The sequence below is a fragment of the Euprymna scolopes genome, chromosome 23 (assembly GCF_053919585.1).
Source record: "Euprymna scolopes isolate OS-2025 chromosome 23, ASM5391958v1, whole genome shotgun sequence".
In the NCBI taxonomy this organism is placed as follows: domain Eukaryota; kingdom Metazoa; phylum Mollusca; class Cephalopoda; order Sepiida; family Sepiolidae; genus Euprymna; species Euprymna scolopes.
Window position 1 is genome coordinate 70249509 of NC_136504.1, and position 19688 is coordinate 70269196.

General features: G+C 34.8%; 1 protein-coding gene across 1 annotated transcript in view; it reads right to left on the minus strand.

Moving 5' to 3' along the window:
- The window catches only part of LOC145245981 (dynein axonemal heavy chain 6-like), a 632504-nt gene that overhangs the window by 334706 nt on the left and 278110 nt on the right, over positions 1-19688 (minus strand). The window contains exons 52-54 of the mRNA XM_080107771.1: positions 17672-17826; positions 10362-10542; positions 4432-4557 (exon numbers count right to left, since the gene is read on the minus strand). Coding sequence (XP_079963897.1) covers positions 4432-4557; positions 10362-10542; positions 17672-17826 — 462 coding nt within the window. The remainder of the gene's footprint in view (positions 1-4431; positions 4558-10361; positions 10543-17671; positions 17827-19688) is intronic.

Below are 19688 nucleotides of genomic sequence, written 5' to 3' on the forward strand. Positions count from 1 at the left end.
GTTTTCTATTTCACATATATTGATATCTATTTCACATATATTTCTATCTATTTTACATATATTGTTATCTATTTCACATATATTGTTATCTATTTCACATATATTTCTATCTATTTCATATATATTGTTATCTATTTCGCATATATTGTTATCTATTTCACATATACTGTTATCTAATTCACATATATTCTTATCTATTTCACATATATTGTTATTTATTTCACATATATTGTTAGCTATTTCGCATATATTGTAATTTATTTAACATATATTGTTATCTATTTCGCATATATTGTTATCTATTTCACATATATTGTTATCTATTTCACATATATTGTTATCTATTTCACATATATTGTTATCTATTTCACATATATGTTTATCTATGTCACATATATTGTTATCTATTTCACATATATTGTTATCTATTTCGCATATATTGTTATCTATTTCACATATATTGTTATCTATTTCACATATATTGTTATCTATTTCACATATATTGTTATTTATTTCACATATATTGTTATCTATTTCGTATATATTGTAATTTATTTAACATATATTGTTATCTATTTCATATATATTGTTATCTATTTCATATATATTGTTATCTATTTCGCATATATTGTTATCTATTTCGCATATATTGATATCTATTTCGCATATATTGTTATCTATTTACCATATATTGTTATATATTTCACATATATTGTTATCTATTTCACATATATTGTTATCTATTTCACATATATTGTTATCTATTTCACATATATTGTTATCTATTTCGCATATATTGTTAGCTATTTCGCATATATTGTTATCTATTTCACATATATTGTTATCTATTTCACATATATTGTAATCTATTTCACATATATTGTTATCTATTTCGCATATATTCTTATCTATTTCACATATATTGTTATCTATTTCACATACATTGTTATCTATTTCACATATATTGTTATCTATTTCACATATATTGTTATCTATTTCACATATATTGTTATCTATTTCACATATATTGATATCTATTTCGCATATATTGTTATCTATTTCACATATATTGTTATCTATTTCACATATATTGTTATCTATTTCGCATGTATTGATATCCATTTGCTCATATACTGTTATCTATTTCACATATATTGTTATCTATTATCAATTTCACATATATTGTTATCTATTTCACATATATGTTTATCTATTTCACATATATTGTTATCTATTTCACATATATTGTTATCTATTTCGCATATATTGTTATCTATTTCACATATATTGTTATCTATTTCACATATATTGTTATCTATTTCACATATATTGTTATCTATTTCACATATATTGTTATCTATTTCGTATATATTGTAATTTATTTAACATATATTGTTATCTATTTCGCATATATTGTTATCTATTTAACATGTATTGTTATCTATTTCACATATATTGTTATCTATTTCACATATATTGTTATCTATTTCGCATATATTGTTATTTATTTCACATATATTGTTATCTATTTCACATATATTGTTATCTATTTCGCATATATTGTTATCTATTTCATATATATTGTTATCTATTTCATATATATTGTTATCTATTTCGCATATATTGTTATCTATTTCGCATATATTGTTATCTATTTCGCATATATTGATATCTATTTCGCATATATTGTTATCTATTTCACATATATTGTTATCTATTTCACATATATTGTAATCTATTTCACATATATTGTTATCTATTTCGCATATATTCTTATCTATTTCACATATATTGTTATCTATTTCACATACATTGTTATCTATTTCACATATATTGTTATCTATTTCACATATATTGTTATCTATTTCACATATATTGTTATCTATTTCACATATATTGTTATCTATTTCACATATATTGATATCTATTTCGCATATATTGTTATCTATTTCACATATATTGTTATCTATTTCACATATATTGTTATCTATTTCGCATGTATTGATATCCATTTGCTCATATACTGTTATCTATTTCACATATATTGTTATCTATTATCAATTTCACATATATTGTTATCTATGTCACATATATGTTTATCTATTTCACATATATTGTTATCTATTTCACATATATTGTTATCTATTTCGCATATATTGTTATCTATTTCACATATATTGTTATCTATTTCACATATATTGTTATCTATTTCACATATATTGTTATCTATTTCACATATATTGTTATCTATTTCGTATATATTGTAATTTATTTAACATATATTGTTATCTATTTCGCATATATTGTTATCTATTTCACATGTATTGTTATCTATTTCACATATATTGTTATCTATTTCACATATATTGTTATCTATTTCGCATATATTGTTATTTATTTCACATATATTGTTATCTATTTCACATATATTGTTATCTATTTCGCATATATTGTTATCTATTTCATATATATTGTTATCTATTTCATATATATTGTTATCTATTTCGCATATATTGTTATCTATTTCGCATATATTGTTATCTATTTCGCATATATTGATATCTATTTCGCATATATTGTTATCTATTTCACATATATTGTTATCTATTTCACATATATTGTTATCTATTTCACATATATTGTTATCTATTTCACATATATTGTTATCTATTTCACATATATTGTTATCTATTTCGCATATATTGTTAGCTATTTCGCATATATTGTTATCTATTTCACATATATTGTTATCTATTTCACATATATTGTAATCTATTTCACATATATTGTTATCTATTTCGCATATATTCTTATCTATTTCACATATATTGTTATCTATTTCACATATATTGTTATCTATTTCACATATATTGTTATCTATTTCACATATATTGTTATCTATTTCACATATATTGTTATCTATTTCACATATATTGATATCTATTTCGCATATATTGTTATCTATTTCACATATATTGTTATCTATTTCACATATATTGTTATCTATTTCGCATGTATTGATATCCATTTTCTCATATACTGTTATCTATTTCACATATATTGTTATCTATTATCAATTTCACATATATTGTTATCTATTTCACATATATTGTTATCTATTTCACATATATTGTTATCTATTTCACATATATTGTTATCTATTTCACATATATTGTTATCTATTTCGCATATATTGTTATCTATTTCACATATATTGTTATCTATTTCACATATATTGTAATCTATTTCACATATATTGTTATACAAAAAACATAGAAACTTAATATTTGGTTCTGATTCTTTATTTTCATGTATGGAAAATTAGACGATGTTCTTTATAACAAATAAAAACATTTTTATTCATTTTTTTATCAAATAAAGTTGTAACCCACTTGGAAATGATTTTGCAATGGCGACAACTTTCAATAATGATTGACAAAGCAATCGAAACAATAGCAGCTTTGTCACATAATCAACCTGTTGCACAGAATTCTTATAGTAGTTGATCCGACTGATTATCTTAAGGTTCTCTTCTCAATCTTGGTTCTCATAATCTGTCCTTTCTTTTTTATTAGTAAATCCGTTACTTAATAAATTATTTGAGTAAGTTCGGGCAATGTCAGACAGGAAAAGCCAGTTGATAATAAGATGAAGAATGTCATCATCAATAAAGACGCTGTTGAAGTTGTATTGATCATCATAAGATCTTTAAATCCACATTTTGAAATTTTTCTTCTAAAGTTGTAGAAATTCTATGATTTTATTTTAAATAGCTACTAATAAGTAGTTAAGAAATCAAACTCATCTGATATAGAAACGAACAGCTTTATTGCTCTAAAAACAAAGCCACCGTCATTAGCTTCATCGATCTTGTATGACATTACAGTCGGCACATTAACTGTTGATCTTACAAGACGAAATCCATATTGCTTGTCACTGAGTATATTGTTTTGATGAGGTGAATGATTTATTTCTCGATTTATTAGAGTTTCAAACAATTTACTCAGAGCACACATGAAACTATTTGGTCTGTACAGAAAAGCGATTTCTAGTATTTTTTAAATATTGGTCAGACTGATGAAGTTTTCCAATTTGATTGGGAAGCATTTCTTCTTCATCTAACTATTGAATAGCTTTTTAAGAATAGGAGCTAATATTGTTGTAGTTCCTTAAGCACTATGACTGGAATGTAGTAAGGACCAGTTGCCTTACTAATATTAAAGTTTTTCTTTGGTTTGGCAATATTCAAAAAAAATATACGACTGTTGCTCAAAATGCTTACTATCATAGGAGGAAATTCAGAAGATAGGTGATTCTGGTTGCAAAGATTGGAACTTCATGCAAAGCACACACGAACTTAGTTTTATAGAGAAGGTCGCTGTTCCACTTATTAATTCTGTATTCTAATTTCCTCTGGCAGCTCATACTTACCTTAATCGCATTATCAAGAGCAGGTAATGCTGCATCTAAATCACTTTGAGCTTCAGCAGCGATGTTCTGTGTCTCTTCCGCTTTACCTTTAGCAAGAGCTTCATCAGCAACCACCACTTTTCTTACCTTCAAAAGACAAGAGTTTCATTGTTACAACAAAAATCTTATTTGTAGACAGAAATTTTAGAATCTGAAGAAAATTGTCTCCGTTATAAATATGTATTTTTGTCGATGATGAAACGTTGCAGTGTTATGAAAAATAGAAGTATTTTCTTTATTAGTTGTGTTTGTACGTTTACAACGTTCTTTCATATAACTTTAACGATTTTGTAATCAGACATTTTTTTTTATTACATTTTCACCCCAAATAAGGCACATTGCCACTCAGGGGTAGGGGGCTACTATCAGGGTAAGCAACTACTGGGGCACTATGTAGGGATTTGGGCAGCAAGATGTCGGTTCACGTTGCACTTGAACTTCTGCATGTCAGTACAGTTAGGGAAGCCGGATCCTGGAATAAAATTCCAGAGTCTAGCGGTTCTTGGGAAGAAACTACTGGAGTAAAAAGATCTTTTACATCTAGGGATCTCTACTGTGTGGGGGTGGGATTTAGCTGCCTGTCGGGTTTGTCAAGGGTGTCTGCATCGTGGGGGCACAAGTGTCTGCAGTTCGTCAGAGCATTCACCATTAAAATACTTGTAGAACAGACAGAGGGATGCTACATTTCGTCGATGGGACAGAGGCTGAAGCTTAGATGCCAGTTCGGGGCCTATCAGATTGGCGACTCTTTTTTTAACCTTGTCTAGGAGCGAGAGACTAGTAGTAGACGCACCAGCCCAGATGTGACAACAATACTCCATACATGAGCGAATGGTGGCCTTAGATACAGGATACTTTCAGGTGTCAGTAGTTTTCTAGCACAGTAGAGAGAGCCTACCTTTTTTGCAGCGGCCCTGGCAATGTTTTCAATATAATTGTTCCAACTCATGTTTACTGTGAACGTTAGGCCAAGCAGTTTGAAAGATGTACTCTCAGACAGGGAGTCACTGGCCATTGCTATTGGTGGCAGAGAAGGTTTCTTGTAGTTATTGAAGGAAACCAGTTTGGTCTTGGCAGCATTGAATGTGACCATCCATTTATGTCCCCATTCCACTACAGATTGGAGGTCATCCTCTAGTGTTTTTGCCATTTCTTTAGTTATGTGTTCATTTGTTTTCCTGTCATGCCTGTTATAGAGTGTAGTGTCATAAGCATATATACCAATCTCAGAGGCAGTTTTGTCGGGGAGGTCATTAATAAATATCCAGTTTGTGGCTGGGTAAGGAGAGTGAGGCGAAAGCTAATATCAGAGGCTGAGTAGATTTAATTTCTCTTCTTGCTTTGTTCAATTTGACATTACCTAGTTGCATATCTTCATTTCTTATTTATAAAAACACGCCATATCCATTTCTAGTGTGTCTCTTGATAATTGTTAGGTTTTGAATTAGGATATCGTCCTGTGCTTATGCTTAGAATCAGTTGTTGATTTCTCAGCTTATAACAGTAGTTATATTGGATTAGTTAAAGAAAAAAATAAATAAATAATAGGTGAGGGGGATAACGATATTATTGTAATAATTAGTAGTAGATATATTGATGATATTTGTTCTTTATTACAAAAATGGGTTACACAAAACAAAACGAAATGTAAATAATGAAGCTAGATCTCATCTACAATTCAAAGATTAAATATTTTGACAGATCTTAAATGATGAAAATTATGAATACGCGGGGCGTGCAATAAGTAATGCCCCTGACCCACTTCCCATAGCAGTAGAGCAACGAAACTTGGCACAGTTATTAGTCTTTCTCTACATAGGAACAACCCAGAGTTATGCATTTCTCCCATCGTTTGATGCAGCTCTGGAGACCGTTTTTGTAGAACACCCCAGGTTGGTCCTCCAACCATGACGTGACTTAAGAAATCAAGGCTGCATCATCTGGGAAACACTTTCCTTTCAAAAACAACTTCATGGCTGGGAAGAAGTGAAAGTCACAGGGTGCAAGGTCATGAGAGTAGGGAGGATGGGGGAGGATTTCATAACCACACACCCATGCTTCTGATCTGGTGACATGCGAGTTGTGGACCGAAGCGTTGTCCTGCAGGAGGAAGGTATCTTTGCTGATCTTGTCCTGCCTCTTGAATTTGATAGCTTCCCTTAATTTCCTCAAAAGTGAAGCATAATAGGCTCCTGTAATTGTGGTACTCTTTGCCAGGAAATCTGTCATCACTACTCCGTCCTGGTCCCAGAAGACTGTGAGCATGACCTTGCCAGTGGAGGGCTGCACCCTTGCCTTTATTGGAGGTGATGAGTCCAAGTGCTTCCACTATATTGACTGGGCTTTGGTCTCTGGATCATAGTGATGGACCCAGGTTTCATCCTGTGTAATCAGTCTTTTGAAAAACTTTGACTCATCTTCTTGCCACATCAAATTCATCCTCGAGCACTTGACGCGTTCTCGCTTCTGGAATGGTGTGAGCAACCTGGGAATCCACCTGGCAGACACCTTATGCATATGCAAATGGTCATGAATGATAGTTTCCACAGACCCTGTACTAATCTTGACATCTTGGGCTATTTGGCGAATAGTAATGCGCCGATCTTCCAAAATGGCAGCATCAACTTGACGGACAGATGCCTCATCAATGGCAGAAGGGGGGGGCGACCAGGTCTGGGAGCTGTTTCCACAGACTTCCAGCCATGTTTGAATTCACGATGCCAGCGTTTTACAAGGTCATATGATGGGGCATTATCACCATAAGTTTCTTTCATTTCATTAAAAGTCTCCTGTGGTGTGCGCCCTTTCAAATACAAAAACCAGATCACTGCTTGACATTCAACAGGCTGACTCAGTTCAAACACCTGTAAAACAGAAACCACAATTAGTTCAGACCTGTAATTTGCCACATAACGCGTAGAGATATAAATCATTGCACATACAAAATTTCAGCTAGATCGGACAACTGGAAGTGGGTCAGGGGCATTACTTATTGCACGCCCCTCGTAGCGATAAATTTCGATTTTGTTGTTGAGAAAGGGGTTTGAGAGTAAAAGCAAATTCTTATAAATACAACCAGCGAAAAAAATAATTTTATCAATAAAGTTGCATCCTTGCTTGTCTCTCCCACATGTTAGGAAGCCACTGAACATAGATGCATATGCAAAATGATAAAAATTATTTTGTTCAGAGTCTTTATTTGTGAGTTAACCTGACGAATAAAATGATGCCCATTATCCAAACACAAGCAGCTGACAATAAATAAACAAATGCATTTTTTTTCAGTTGCAAATGACTAAAGACAAGCGTTGCATAAAAATTCAGTTAATTGTCCCTAAATGATCCAAGCACAAGATAAACTGATTTTGAGGTCAAAGTTTTTTATTACAACAGAAGAGTGAATCATAAATACGTTGAAACAGAAGATGAAAAGCTTACAGCAAAATTTAAAGATAAAATGTAAATTGTTATTGAAGAAATACAGTTAATAACGGAAACATTAGCTAAGAGAAAAGGTGAAACACTAAAAATATGTTCAAATTAATGAAGGTTGGGGAGAGTCCTGGTGATGCCCGGGGTTCAACTTTGATTATATGATCCAAAGACTCAAGTATCTCCAAGTACTGAGCAATGTTATAAATGGAGATAGTTTGAATATGATTGGATGCCCCCCTCCCCCAATTTTAGATGCCCGGGGTCTCTGCATATAAGCAAGGCGAAAGTAAGAAGAAAAAATAAAATATGCAAAATAAACTTCCAAAGTCCACTTTGGATTGAACGCTCTAAAAGTAGACAAAAATAATGTCTTTTTAAGTAGGAGGAATCCTGCAGAAATGCTGTCCAAGCTTTATGGTGTAGATTTTGTTGAGGGGAGGAGGTAAACGATGTTAAGTTGTTTGTCTGTCTTTAAAGTACACATAACCTGGAGTATCTGATTACAAGATCAGCGACCTTGGAAATGTGATTATGTTCAGACATGATAAAGAAAAGAAGAAAGAAAGATGGACTCCACGGAGACATGACAATCATAAATATGTCTACTAACTTTGGAAATTTTTTGTATAACTTTGTTTTTAAAACATTAACAAGAAAAAGTGATTTTAACATAGTAAGAATGGAAATCTGATTTGTATTAAGCGTTGCGTTGATGTATGAAAGTAAAACTTGACCAGTTTGGGTTGAGGATATGCATTGCATGGTGAAGAATTATATGAAAATGATACAATCTATGTGTAGTATGAGTCGTAAAGACAGCCTTAAATATGTTGAATATAAAATCTGAACAGTATAGGGATGTATGTGCAGAACAAGAAACTTAGTGTGGCTATGTTCAAAGAATGGATGAAGATACGTGGCTAAACAGATGCAAAACAGTTGAGGTAGCATGGTCAGTTCACAGAAAAGGCCAAGAAAAACATGGCAGGGAGGGATAAGAGAAAGAGGGGTGAATAAAAACTCAGCCAGAGATAGGTAAATTTGGAAGTTAAGTTCTAAAAGCCGTACATGCCAGCATGTAAAACGAATATTAAACCGTTGTTGTTGTTGTTGTTGATGATGATGATGATGATGATGATGATGATGATGATGATGATGATGATGATGATGATGATGATGATGATGATTTACATGTACTTGTTTTGATATAATTTTTGTTGTCTTTTAGTAACTTTATCAAAATTATATTCAAATTTTTCAAAGATGCATTTGATAAATTCAATTTGTTAAACTGAATGTTTTAATCTTATCATGTCACATGTAGGTAATCTTGCAGTATAGTTAACAAAAGAGAAATTTTTAAAAGTTGATCATAAGTAATAACTTTGATCAAACTCTTAAAATGTGAAACTGACTGTGAGATTTATTATCTCTCCGTTTGTTGTCATTGAATTATCGAAGCAGACAAAAATAGCGTCATTTTTGTAGGTGATCGTTTAGCTTTGGATGGCTGAGAAGAGAGTAAAAAACACTTACTCTACTACTAACATAATTCGGAGGGGGGGGCTTGCATTTCGGGTTTTGGTTTAGTGTTTGTGTAAGTCATATTTTACTATTGATTTAAAGGAATGAAGTACCAACAACAGAAGACAAACAACAATTTTGAAGAAAAGAAAATTGAAAACAGTTTCAGAAAGTTAAAATTATGCTTATGTAATCAGTGGGAAATAAAATGTTAGTGTGTTTTGTAAAGTTATTTGCTTAGATGTATCGAGTTTAAAATTTCCTTCCTCTTATCTATTTGCCTGTCCGGTACTAAAGGTACTAAAGGTTTTTCTGTTTTTAATCGTCTTTATTCCTATATAATTTTATATGTTCACGTGTCACGGAATAATTCTTCACAGTAATGCTTTGAAAGTATTATTATACTTATTATTTGTTTATATTATTTTCATTAATATATTAATGAAGTAGTAACTGGATTGTGTCTACATTTTGTTATTGGAAAGCCATGAGCTATCATGTTGTTAAATATCTGAAACAGCTACATGGTAAACGTCTGATGATATTTGAAGGTATTTGTGTTATTTTTAAGACATAAGTTCCTCCATTACACGTAAAATATACCATGTGTATTTGACAATATTTATTGTTAATTACATTAAAACATTTTTACCTTTGCACTCTCCAACCTTCTTCAATTAAAACGATGAATCAATAATTAAAACGATGAATCAATAATTAAAACGATAAAATATGTATAAGTGTATAATAGTATAAACAATGAATCTGTATCGTCATTTGCCTCCCCATGAGGGCAGAGATAGACACAGCGTTATCATCTTGACATCATTTTTTTTTTCATTTTGGAAAAGGAAAGAATAAAAATTCAAGGAATCCATTAGAAAGGAAACTCTTATAGTTTGGCAAGGAGATTAAATACTTCGATTACTTACTGCATCTACTTTCTCTTGATCAATCACCAACTTTTCCATAATTTCAATAGTATGTGCCGATTTCTGTTTTAACTCCGGCTCCAAAGCAACAAGTTCAATTTTCATTTTGGCCACCAAATCATTTGTTTCCAAAAGCTTTATTAAACCATTCTGAACTCGATCACGGGCATTTTTGATGCTTCTTCAAAATTAAAAAAAAAAGTTTATTCAACACTTGAAACTATCAATCATTTCTTTTTATCTTTGTATAAGATTTTCTCTGTTTTTTTTTTTTTTTTTTTTTTTACTGTCAAAATTAAGTTCAAACTGTTTATAGATAGTAAATATAATTAAGTACTAGAAAAAATGTGACACGTCGAGACACTTTTTGACTTCAGGTTAAATTGTTTGAACCAGGAAAACAAAGTCAATTAAAAATAAAAATAAGAAGACAAAAAAAAAAACAAAGTTATTTTCTTTAAAATCAATATATCCTCCTCTTCCCATCTCTCTTTCCTTCTCTCCTTGTCTCTTATGCTACCAGATACACGCCAAATAGTATTACTACTATGATGATATTCCTTTTTATTTATAACTAGCAGGATCTGTGTACCAGCGTTGCCCAGTGGAAGTATGACACAAACCCAGAACAGATTCGGTAAAGAACTTTCTTGCCCCCTGAAAACAAATTAAACTACATTGGCCTAAACTATTGCCGGCTCTGTACAATAGCCGGCATTGGCGGCCATGGTCAAAATGAAATCATCTGGTTTCCACTGTCGGGCATTGTCTGGCAGTGGCAGCTAGTGAAAGCCACTGGCTGTCACTGTCAGCACTGGTGGTTACTCGTGATTCGTGCTGGTTTGGGATGATTACTTGCAGGTACTGGTGTGTGTTGGTGGCATTTACTCGTGAGCATTGGCTGCCTTTTGCAACTGGTAGTCACTAATTGTCATGATCAGTGTCGGTCTCCATTTGACTGTTGCGAAATTAAATCATCTTTCTTCAACTATCGAGCATTGTTGGGCACTGGCATCCAATGGTTGTCATTGGATGCTTGTGGCAGGCACTAATGGTCATTAGCAGTTAGTGCTGTTTTCAAACAGCTACTTGCATTTACAGGTGGAAACTGTCTCTCTTTACAACTGTCACTGTTGTTTCCTGGCGTTCATTGTCAACCATGACGAGTATCGGTTTCAATTGAGCAACTCTGAAATGAAATTGTTTGTCTTCAATGGTGAGCACTGGTCACCATTGAAGTGTTCACCATTAGTGACTACCAAAGGCAGCCATCATTGTTTATTATTACTAGGTAACCAATAATGTTACCAAAATATCTGAACCATACCCGATCATCAGTTATAAGTGGGACAAGTGTAAGAAAGATGGAAGTGTCTGGAGATATCATTCGGATCTGTTTACTTTACTTCTAAGGGGGCTTAGCAGCTACATCCAATTGCTGCATATGCCAAGTGTTCAGGGATAGTGCTGCAGATTAATGTACTGCAAGGCATTAATTTCAAAGATTCAAGTCGTTAGATTTGTCCTTCCATGATGAGTCTCACAGTGGATGACCATAGGTCTTAAATGAAAGAGTCCTGATGGCGGTCACTCAAAATGACAGTAGTCTAACATGTCGGAGAACTTGCAGGACAGTTCAACATTTCTGATGAAACAATTAGACTTCAATTGTATCACCTAGGTAAGACATGCAAACTGAGCACGTGGCCTCCAAAAATTCTGTTGAGGGTCCACAAGGGATAACAAGTGGCAGCCTGTGTATTGCTGCATTCTTACCACCATATCCTTATTTAATCGTGGTTTTACTAGTGATGAAAAGTGGATTCTGTACGTAACTCCTGAGCGTTCCAAACATTGATTATCTTCTTAAGATGCTCTCTCACACTGCAAGACCACCTATGCACCCACACAAGATTATGCTTTGTGTCTGGTGGACAGTTTGTCAAGTGGTTCATTATGAACTGTTATTAACAGGTTAAACGGTTACTGGAGATCTATACTTGTAGCAATTGAAACGTGTGCAACTGGCATAATGGCAGAAGAAGTCAATACTGGTGAAGCACAAATGCTTTTCTTTCATGACAACGCCAGGCCGCATGTCGCACGAGTGGTCAGGAATACCATACTTAAATAGGAGATTTTTTGCTATTCACCTGATCTTGTGCACCACTTCCTCGATAATAATTTTCATGGGAAATTTTTCACAAATTAAGCAGACTTGTGCAAAGCTCTTACAGACTTCTTTGTAGTAAAAAAAAAAAAAAAAAATCTTGCAAACCTTTTACCCCTGGCAACGCCCGCTTCAGAAAGTGAAGGAAGAAGAAGAAGAGAATGGCCACTGCGTCTATTTATAGACTAGAGATCATGGGAAGAGTATGCAAATAACTTTGGACGGTTTTGTCCTATAAAAAGCCTGTATTTGGGAGGGAGGGTGTCTTTTTTGTTTGGCAGAAGCAATTGCTGTCAGAAGTGCATTGGACTGCAGGATTGAAGAGTGAAGATTGAGTTGTGGAGTCATTGTATTTAACCACAAGCTATTTCGGCCAAGAACAGATCATGGAATCTGGGATGTTGAGATTGGGAAAAGATGTGATACCACCTTTTAGTGGAGAAGGTGATGTAGTCGGATGGATAAAGAAAGTAAAACTGGTGGCTAAGCTTCAACATGTGCCAGACCTTGCCAGTTTTATTCCACTTTTTTTGCAGGGAGATGCACTCGCTCTCTATCTTCGGATGAATAATGCAGAACAAGAAGATGCAGAACTGATAGAGATGAGACTCGTGACCGCCTTCACTGAGGGGCCTTTTGAGGCATACGAAAAACTGCAATGATTCAAGTGGACAGGAGAATCGGTGGATGTTTATGCTAATAAAATCAAAAGATTGGCTGGACTGGCGGGATATCTGGGAAGAGGGCTGGAACATACAGCCAAACTGGCATTCATAACTGGATTCCCAGACGATGTATCTGTGGCATTACAGCAGCTACCGAACATAGAGAGAATGGATGTCAGCAAACTGATACCGACTGCACGGCTTTTAGTCAGCAAAAGAGTCGTAGAAACTCGGACATTGGCCGCAAGTACGCAAACTAATGAGACTAATAAGGGAAAGAAAGAATCAAGCCTTCAGTGCTTTAGATGTCAAGGACCGCACCTAAAAAAAGATTGCACAGAGATCCCTAGGGCTAGGGCAACATGCTACAATTGTGGAAAATTTGGCCACATTGCAAGATATTGTCCTCAGATTCAGGGAAACGGGCAAGGGGGAGCTTCTGCGCCGCAAGCTACCCTAGCAATGAAATGAAGGTGCGATACTGGCCTCTTCCTATAATAGAAGTAGAGGTGAATGATTCTGTAATGACTGCACTTGTCGATACTGGGTGCACCACTACTTTAATCAATTCCAAACTTTTGAAGGGATATGGAAGGAGCGGTACAGTGAAAGCAGTTGATGGGAGGAATATAGAATGTAAAGGAGCCAGACAAGTGGAGATAAAAGTCTGTGGAATGCACGTAAAGGTGAGGGCAATCTTGATGAATCACATCGTTGATGGGATGGACGTCATAATTGGAATGGACGTGATTAATGAGCTGGGAGGTGTAACTATAAAGAAAGCCAAAGTGAAGTTTGGAGATATACAATGTGCCGTGGCTGCCCATCAGCTGAATGTTTGCAAAATCGAGGATAAAGACTTTGAAGCAAACTTCGATGGAGATAAATGGACAGTAAGATGGACATGGAAGGGAGAGCCTCCAGTATTGCAGAACAAAGTCCAATATTATAAAAATCTCTGGAAGGCGATAAGAAATTAGAATTCGAGAAAGAGGTGGAAAGATGGATATCGGATGGTATTCTGTTACCATGGAAAGGAGAAAGAAAAGGCGTGTTGCCATTGATGGCAGTATTTCAGGCCACAAAAGGGAAAGTTAGGCCAGTGTTCGACTTTCGTGAGTTGAACCGTTTTGTGGCGTGTCATACAGGGAGCGACATAATAGATGTATGTGATGAAAAGATAAGAAAGTGGAGACAGTTGGTAGGAGGGACCGCAATAGTGGACCTTAAGTCTGCCTACCTGCAACTACATGTGGCAAAGGAACTATGGCAGTACCAGCTGGTCTGTTATAAAGGAAAAACCTATTGCCTAACACGATTAGGATTCGGACTTAATGTCGCACCAAAGATTATGGCAGCCATTTTAAAAACAGTATTAAAGAAAGGAAGTAGGACGAAAGAGGCCACTGATTCATACATTGATGATATAATGGTAGACGTAACGAAAATATCGACACAGGAAGTTGTGGAACATTTGAAGGGGTTTGGGTTAGCAGCAAAATCTCCGGAATCCCTGGACGGAGGAGCGGCACTGGGCCTTAAGCTTATGAAAAATAAGATGGGTGCACTAATGTTCAGGAGAGGCAACGAGATCCCAGAGATGGGAGGAGAAATTAGTAGGCGGGAGCTATTTTCGATCTGTGGTAAATTATTGGGGCACTATCCAATTGCTGGATGGCTGCGATTAGCATGCAGTTATGTGAAAAGAAGAGCAAATGGAGTGGATTGGGAAGAAAAAGTTGATTGCAGAACCACGAAAGTGATGCAGGAGGTTCTAGCTGAGGTGAAAAAAGAAGACCCTGTTAATGGCGCTTGGCACATACCTGAAGTGAGCACAGGAGTCGTGTGGTGTGATGCAAGCAATGTTGCAACTGGCGTGGTTGTCGAGATTGGCGGTGTGGTGGCGGAAGATGCAACTTAGCTGAGGAAAAGTGATGACTTTAATCACATTAACATAGCTGAATTAGATGCTGTTCTAAAGGGTGTCAATTTGGCTATCAAATGGTGACTGACAAATATTGAAATAAGAACTGATTCAGCCACTGTACTCAGTTGGGTGAACTCTACTGTGGAGGAGAGTGGCAGAATACGAACAAAGGGTGCTGGAGAAGTGATAATAAAGCGGAGATTAGGGATGCTTAGAGAGTTGATGTCTGAATTGAAACTGCAGATAAAAGCAGTGTTTGTGCCTCTGAAAGAAACAAGGCAGATGCGCTAACACGGATAAAAAAACAGTGGTTAATTGAGAAAGAGGAGGCGCCGATATGCTGTCTTGGAATTGGAGAAATTAAAGAGTTGCATGACATGCATCACATGGGAATGGAGAGAACATTATATTTGGTGAGGCAAGTGGATCCGAATGTAAAACGGGAAGAAATTCAGATGATAGTAAAGAACTGTGTTCGGTGTCAATCGATCGATCCTGCCCCAAATATACATAATCCTGGGGAAATTGGAGTTTTAACGAACTGGACGAGACTAGCTATTGACATAGCACACTACCGAGGGGGAGCGTACTTATCAATAATTGATTGTGGGCCAAGTAGACTGGCGATATGGAAGGAACTGCGAGTGGAAGCCGCATCTGCAGTTGCAACTGAATTAGAAAAGGTGATGCTTGAACGAGGTCTAGTAAGGGAGGTGATAATGGACAATGGCACTGTTTTTCGCTCAGAAATCTTTCAGACGATGTTAAAAAAATGGAAGATTAAAAGTTATTACAGGGCAGCCTACAGACCTGGAGGAAATGGCATTGTGGAGCGACATCATCGGACCGTGAAAGCAATAGCTGAGAGAGGAAGAATATCGCCTGAAGAGGCCACATTTTGGTACAACATGTCCCCTAAGGTCGGGCAAAGAGATGACACAGTGCCACATAGAGCAATCTTTAATTACGAATGGAGACATCCTAGAGACATGTCACCGGAAATTAATGATCAAGGACCAGCCAGAATCCAAATAGGAGAAGAAGTTTGGGTGAAACCGCCTAATGCCCGATGCACAACGCAGTGGGGAAGAGGAGTGATAACAGGAGTGCAATCTCCAAACAACTTAAGTGTCAATGGAATGCCACGACATGTTTTAGATTTAAGGCGTGTGGTCCATTTAGGTGATGAGGATGGTGGTACTGAGCCAGGGAGTGATGAAGATGAACCGGTGCCGATGCAGAGACCGCAAAGAGAACGCAATGCGCCGATCTGGACACGGGATTATGAGATGTGAATGATCTTTAATGATCATGGGGGCGTGTAGTAAAAAAAAAAAAAAAAAAAAAAATCGTGCAAACCTTTTACCCCTGGCAACGCCCGCTTCAGAGAGTGAAAGAAGAAGAAGAAGAGAATGGCCACTGCGTCTATTTATAGACTAGAGATCATGGGAAGAGTATGCAAATAACTTTGGACGGTTTTGTCCTATAAAAAGCCTGTATTTGGGAGGGAGGGTGTCTTTTTTGTTTGGCAGAAGCAATTGCTGTCAGAAGTGCATTGGACTGCAGGATTGAAGAGTGAAGATTGAGTTGTGGAGTCATTGTATTTAACCACAGTGTCCAACATCTAAATTCTACCACAAGGGGATTTAACACGATGAAGACACGTTGGGAGAAGGTTCTGGATGTCGATAGCAATTATACACGTTACAAATATTATGAAACGTTTTCTTCATTTAAGTTCATTTAAAAATGAACAGAACTTTTTTACTTACCTTGTATTATTATTGTTATTGCTATTATTGTTATTATCATTGATATGGTTCATAGTTTATTATTATTATTATTATTATTATTATTATTATTATTGTAGTAGTAGTAGTAGTAGTAGTAGTAGTAGTAGTAGTAGTAGTAGTAGTAGGGTAATTCTAATTTTTTCTGTTCGGTTATCTGTAGGGATTAGAGGTCAAAACCAGACTACTATAGGATTGGTAGTTAGGAAAGTCCACCTGATGAAGAACAAATAAGAATAAATAACAAGAGATGATGCTGACGGACTCATTATTTATCAGCTAATGACTCGAAATAGTTATGACTTTCATTTTCCCCTACTACAGTGTGACTATGTTTCAAACACAATAAATGAATCACGTATGGAGTATTAAAAATGGTATTCACGGTTTTCCTTTTTAATCAAGTTTCTTAATGAATTTGATTTCAAGTTTCCGACTTACAAACATTACCACTAGACAAGCAGTGGACAGGACGGGACAAAAGGAGGTTGAGGTATGAAGACCCAAAATGGTAAAAGGACCACCCCAGTATATATATATATATATATATATATATATATATATATATATATATATATATATATGAGAGATAGATAGATAGATAGATAGATAGATAACAAATACTGACCCAATAAGTCACAGGTAAACTAGTATGTTATAGATGTATAAATTAAATCCAATTGAAAACATAATCGTTTTATATTGAATCATCAACCAAGTGTCGAGAATAATAATGCAAACATCATCGCTTTTCTCACCTGTTTCTGCCGTTTAACATAGATAAGTAAAGATTAATCAACTCCAGGTAACTTGTTGGTGTTGTGTAGTAACGACGTTTCAGTTCACTATAGAAGCGTTCTGCCATCGAAGTGACACTTGTGTGGATTTCAACACACATTTTTGCTATTTTGTCCTAGAAAGGAAATCAGAAAAGACATTGTGAACTGTAACTCAATAAAGGAAGAAAAAACTAATTAAAAAAAGACTGCAACGTGACTCAGCAACATGCAACAACAGTCTCCAAGGATTCTCATAACTGTCTGTCTGTGTTCTCTCCGTGACCACTTTTTATGCAGTCAAGCAGTGAAATTTTGCCCATGAGCAGCAAGATTTTGTGCCACTTAGTTATAAAAGATATGGATGCCGTCATCTTGATTCTTTTTTCTTTTCCACCGACAACTTGATTCCACATGACGCACACATACACGGACACTTTAACAATAAACCATTTTCTTGGTTTCCAAAATTTTCCCTACATCAACATTTCAAGATTCAGCGAAACAAAATCATCATCATCATCATCATTATCATCAGTTTAACATCTATTTTACATGCTGGCATGTGTTGGATGTCTTTTGGCTGGTTCTTTATTCATCTCTTCTCAAGTTCATTTTAATCACTTTCTCGCCCGTTTTTTTTTTTTTTTTGCCTTCTCAACTGTTCTACATCAACTAACTCAACACCTCTCATTCATTCTTTCAATGTGACCATACCATAGAAGTTTCCTGTTTTGCACACATATCCCTATAAAGTTCAGGTTTTATATTACTCAGAGATTATCCCTGAATTCATTACAAGCCACTCTTAATGCTTGCAATCACACTTACATCCTATGCTCCAGGGGTATCACTAAGGAAATGAAACTTCTGAACAATTCAATAGTTTTGTCATCCAGATATACTTTCTTCACATTTAAGGTCTCATCCATCTCCAATGTCTTACATTTGTTGTACATAAACTGGTTATTCTTTGTCAACCTACTAGTAATTTTGCTGCTTTTCTTGTGTACTTGTGTATGCTTACAAGTATCACAAAAATTGAATTGCACTCAACCCCCATTCTACAAACTGAACAGAGGAATCTCAACACTACAGGATTATGTTCTGCCTCCATTGCTTTTCATTTGTATCTTAAAAGCATTCACCACTGATCACCATTTTAGTCTTGGTAACATTCACTCTCAAACCTTTACTTTCCATAGCATTCTTCCAAGTCACTTAGCAAATAGGCTATCCATTGTTTCATAGTATTGAATCATCAGCATCCAACATTTATTCCGGACAACCCTAACCCAAAACTCAGTACAGAATCCTGATGTACTTTAATTTTCATAAGTATCACTAAATATGCTGTTTATTCTAGTACGACTTTGAACATTTATGTACAATGCTTGAACAACCTTCACTAACCACTCGTTTGTCCCTAGTTTATACAAAGCCCATCTGACGACATCTCTTGGAACTGTCAAAAGCTTTCTCCAGATTCACAAAACAAAAAAACAGGTTCTTCTTTTTACCAAGAAAATCTTTAACATTTCTCAATGTAGCGCTAATAGTCGTTTGCCTGGGTATAAAATCAAACGGCTTTTCATCCATTTTTAGCAGCTCATTTGTTATTCAATTATTCTCTAAACCACTTTCGAACTTTTGATATGTCTAAAGCTATTACCCCTATAGAGAGATCCACTGTGGCTATTACATTAAGCACATCAGCAGTTTCTCTTGCAGGACAAAATCCATATTGCTTGTCGCTAAATAGATTGTTTTTGTTGAGGTGGTTGATAATTATTTGATTTATCACAGATTCAAAAAATTACTCATGACATTAATCTGCACTGAAATGCAGAAGATTTATTACCAATATTTTTAAATGCTGAGTAAAGCAATGAAGTTTTATTAAGATATGTAAAGCATTTCTCCTTTATGCAACAATTGAATAATTTTGTTAGAATAACAGAAAATTCTAGTAGCAGATTCTTTAGTGAAATGATTGAAA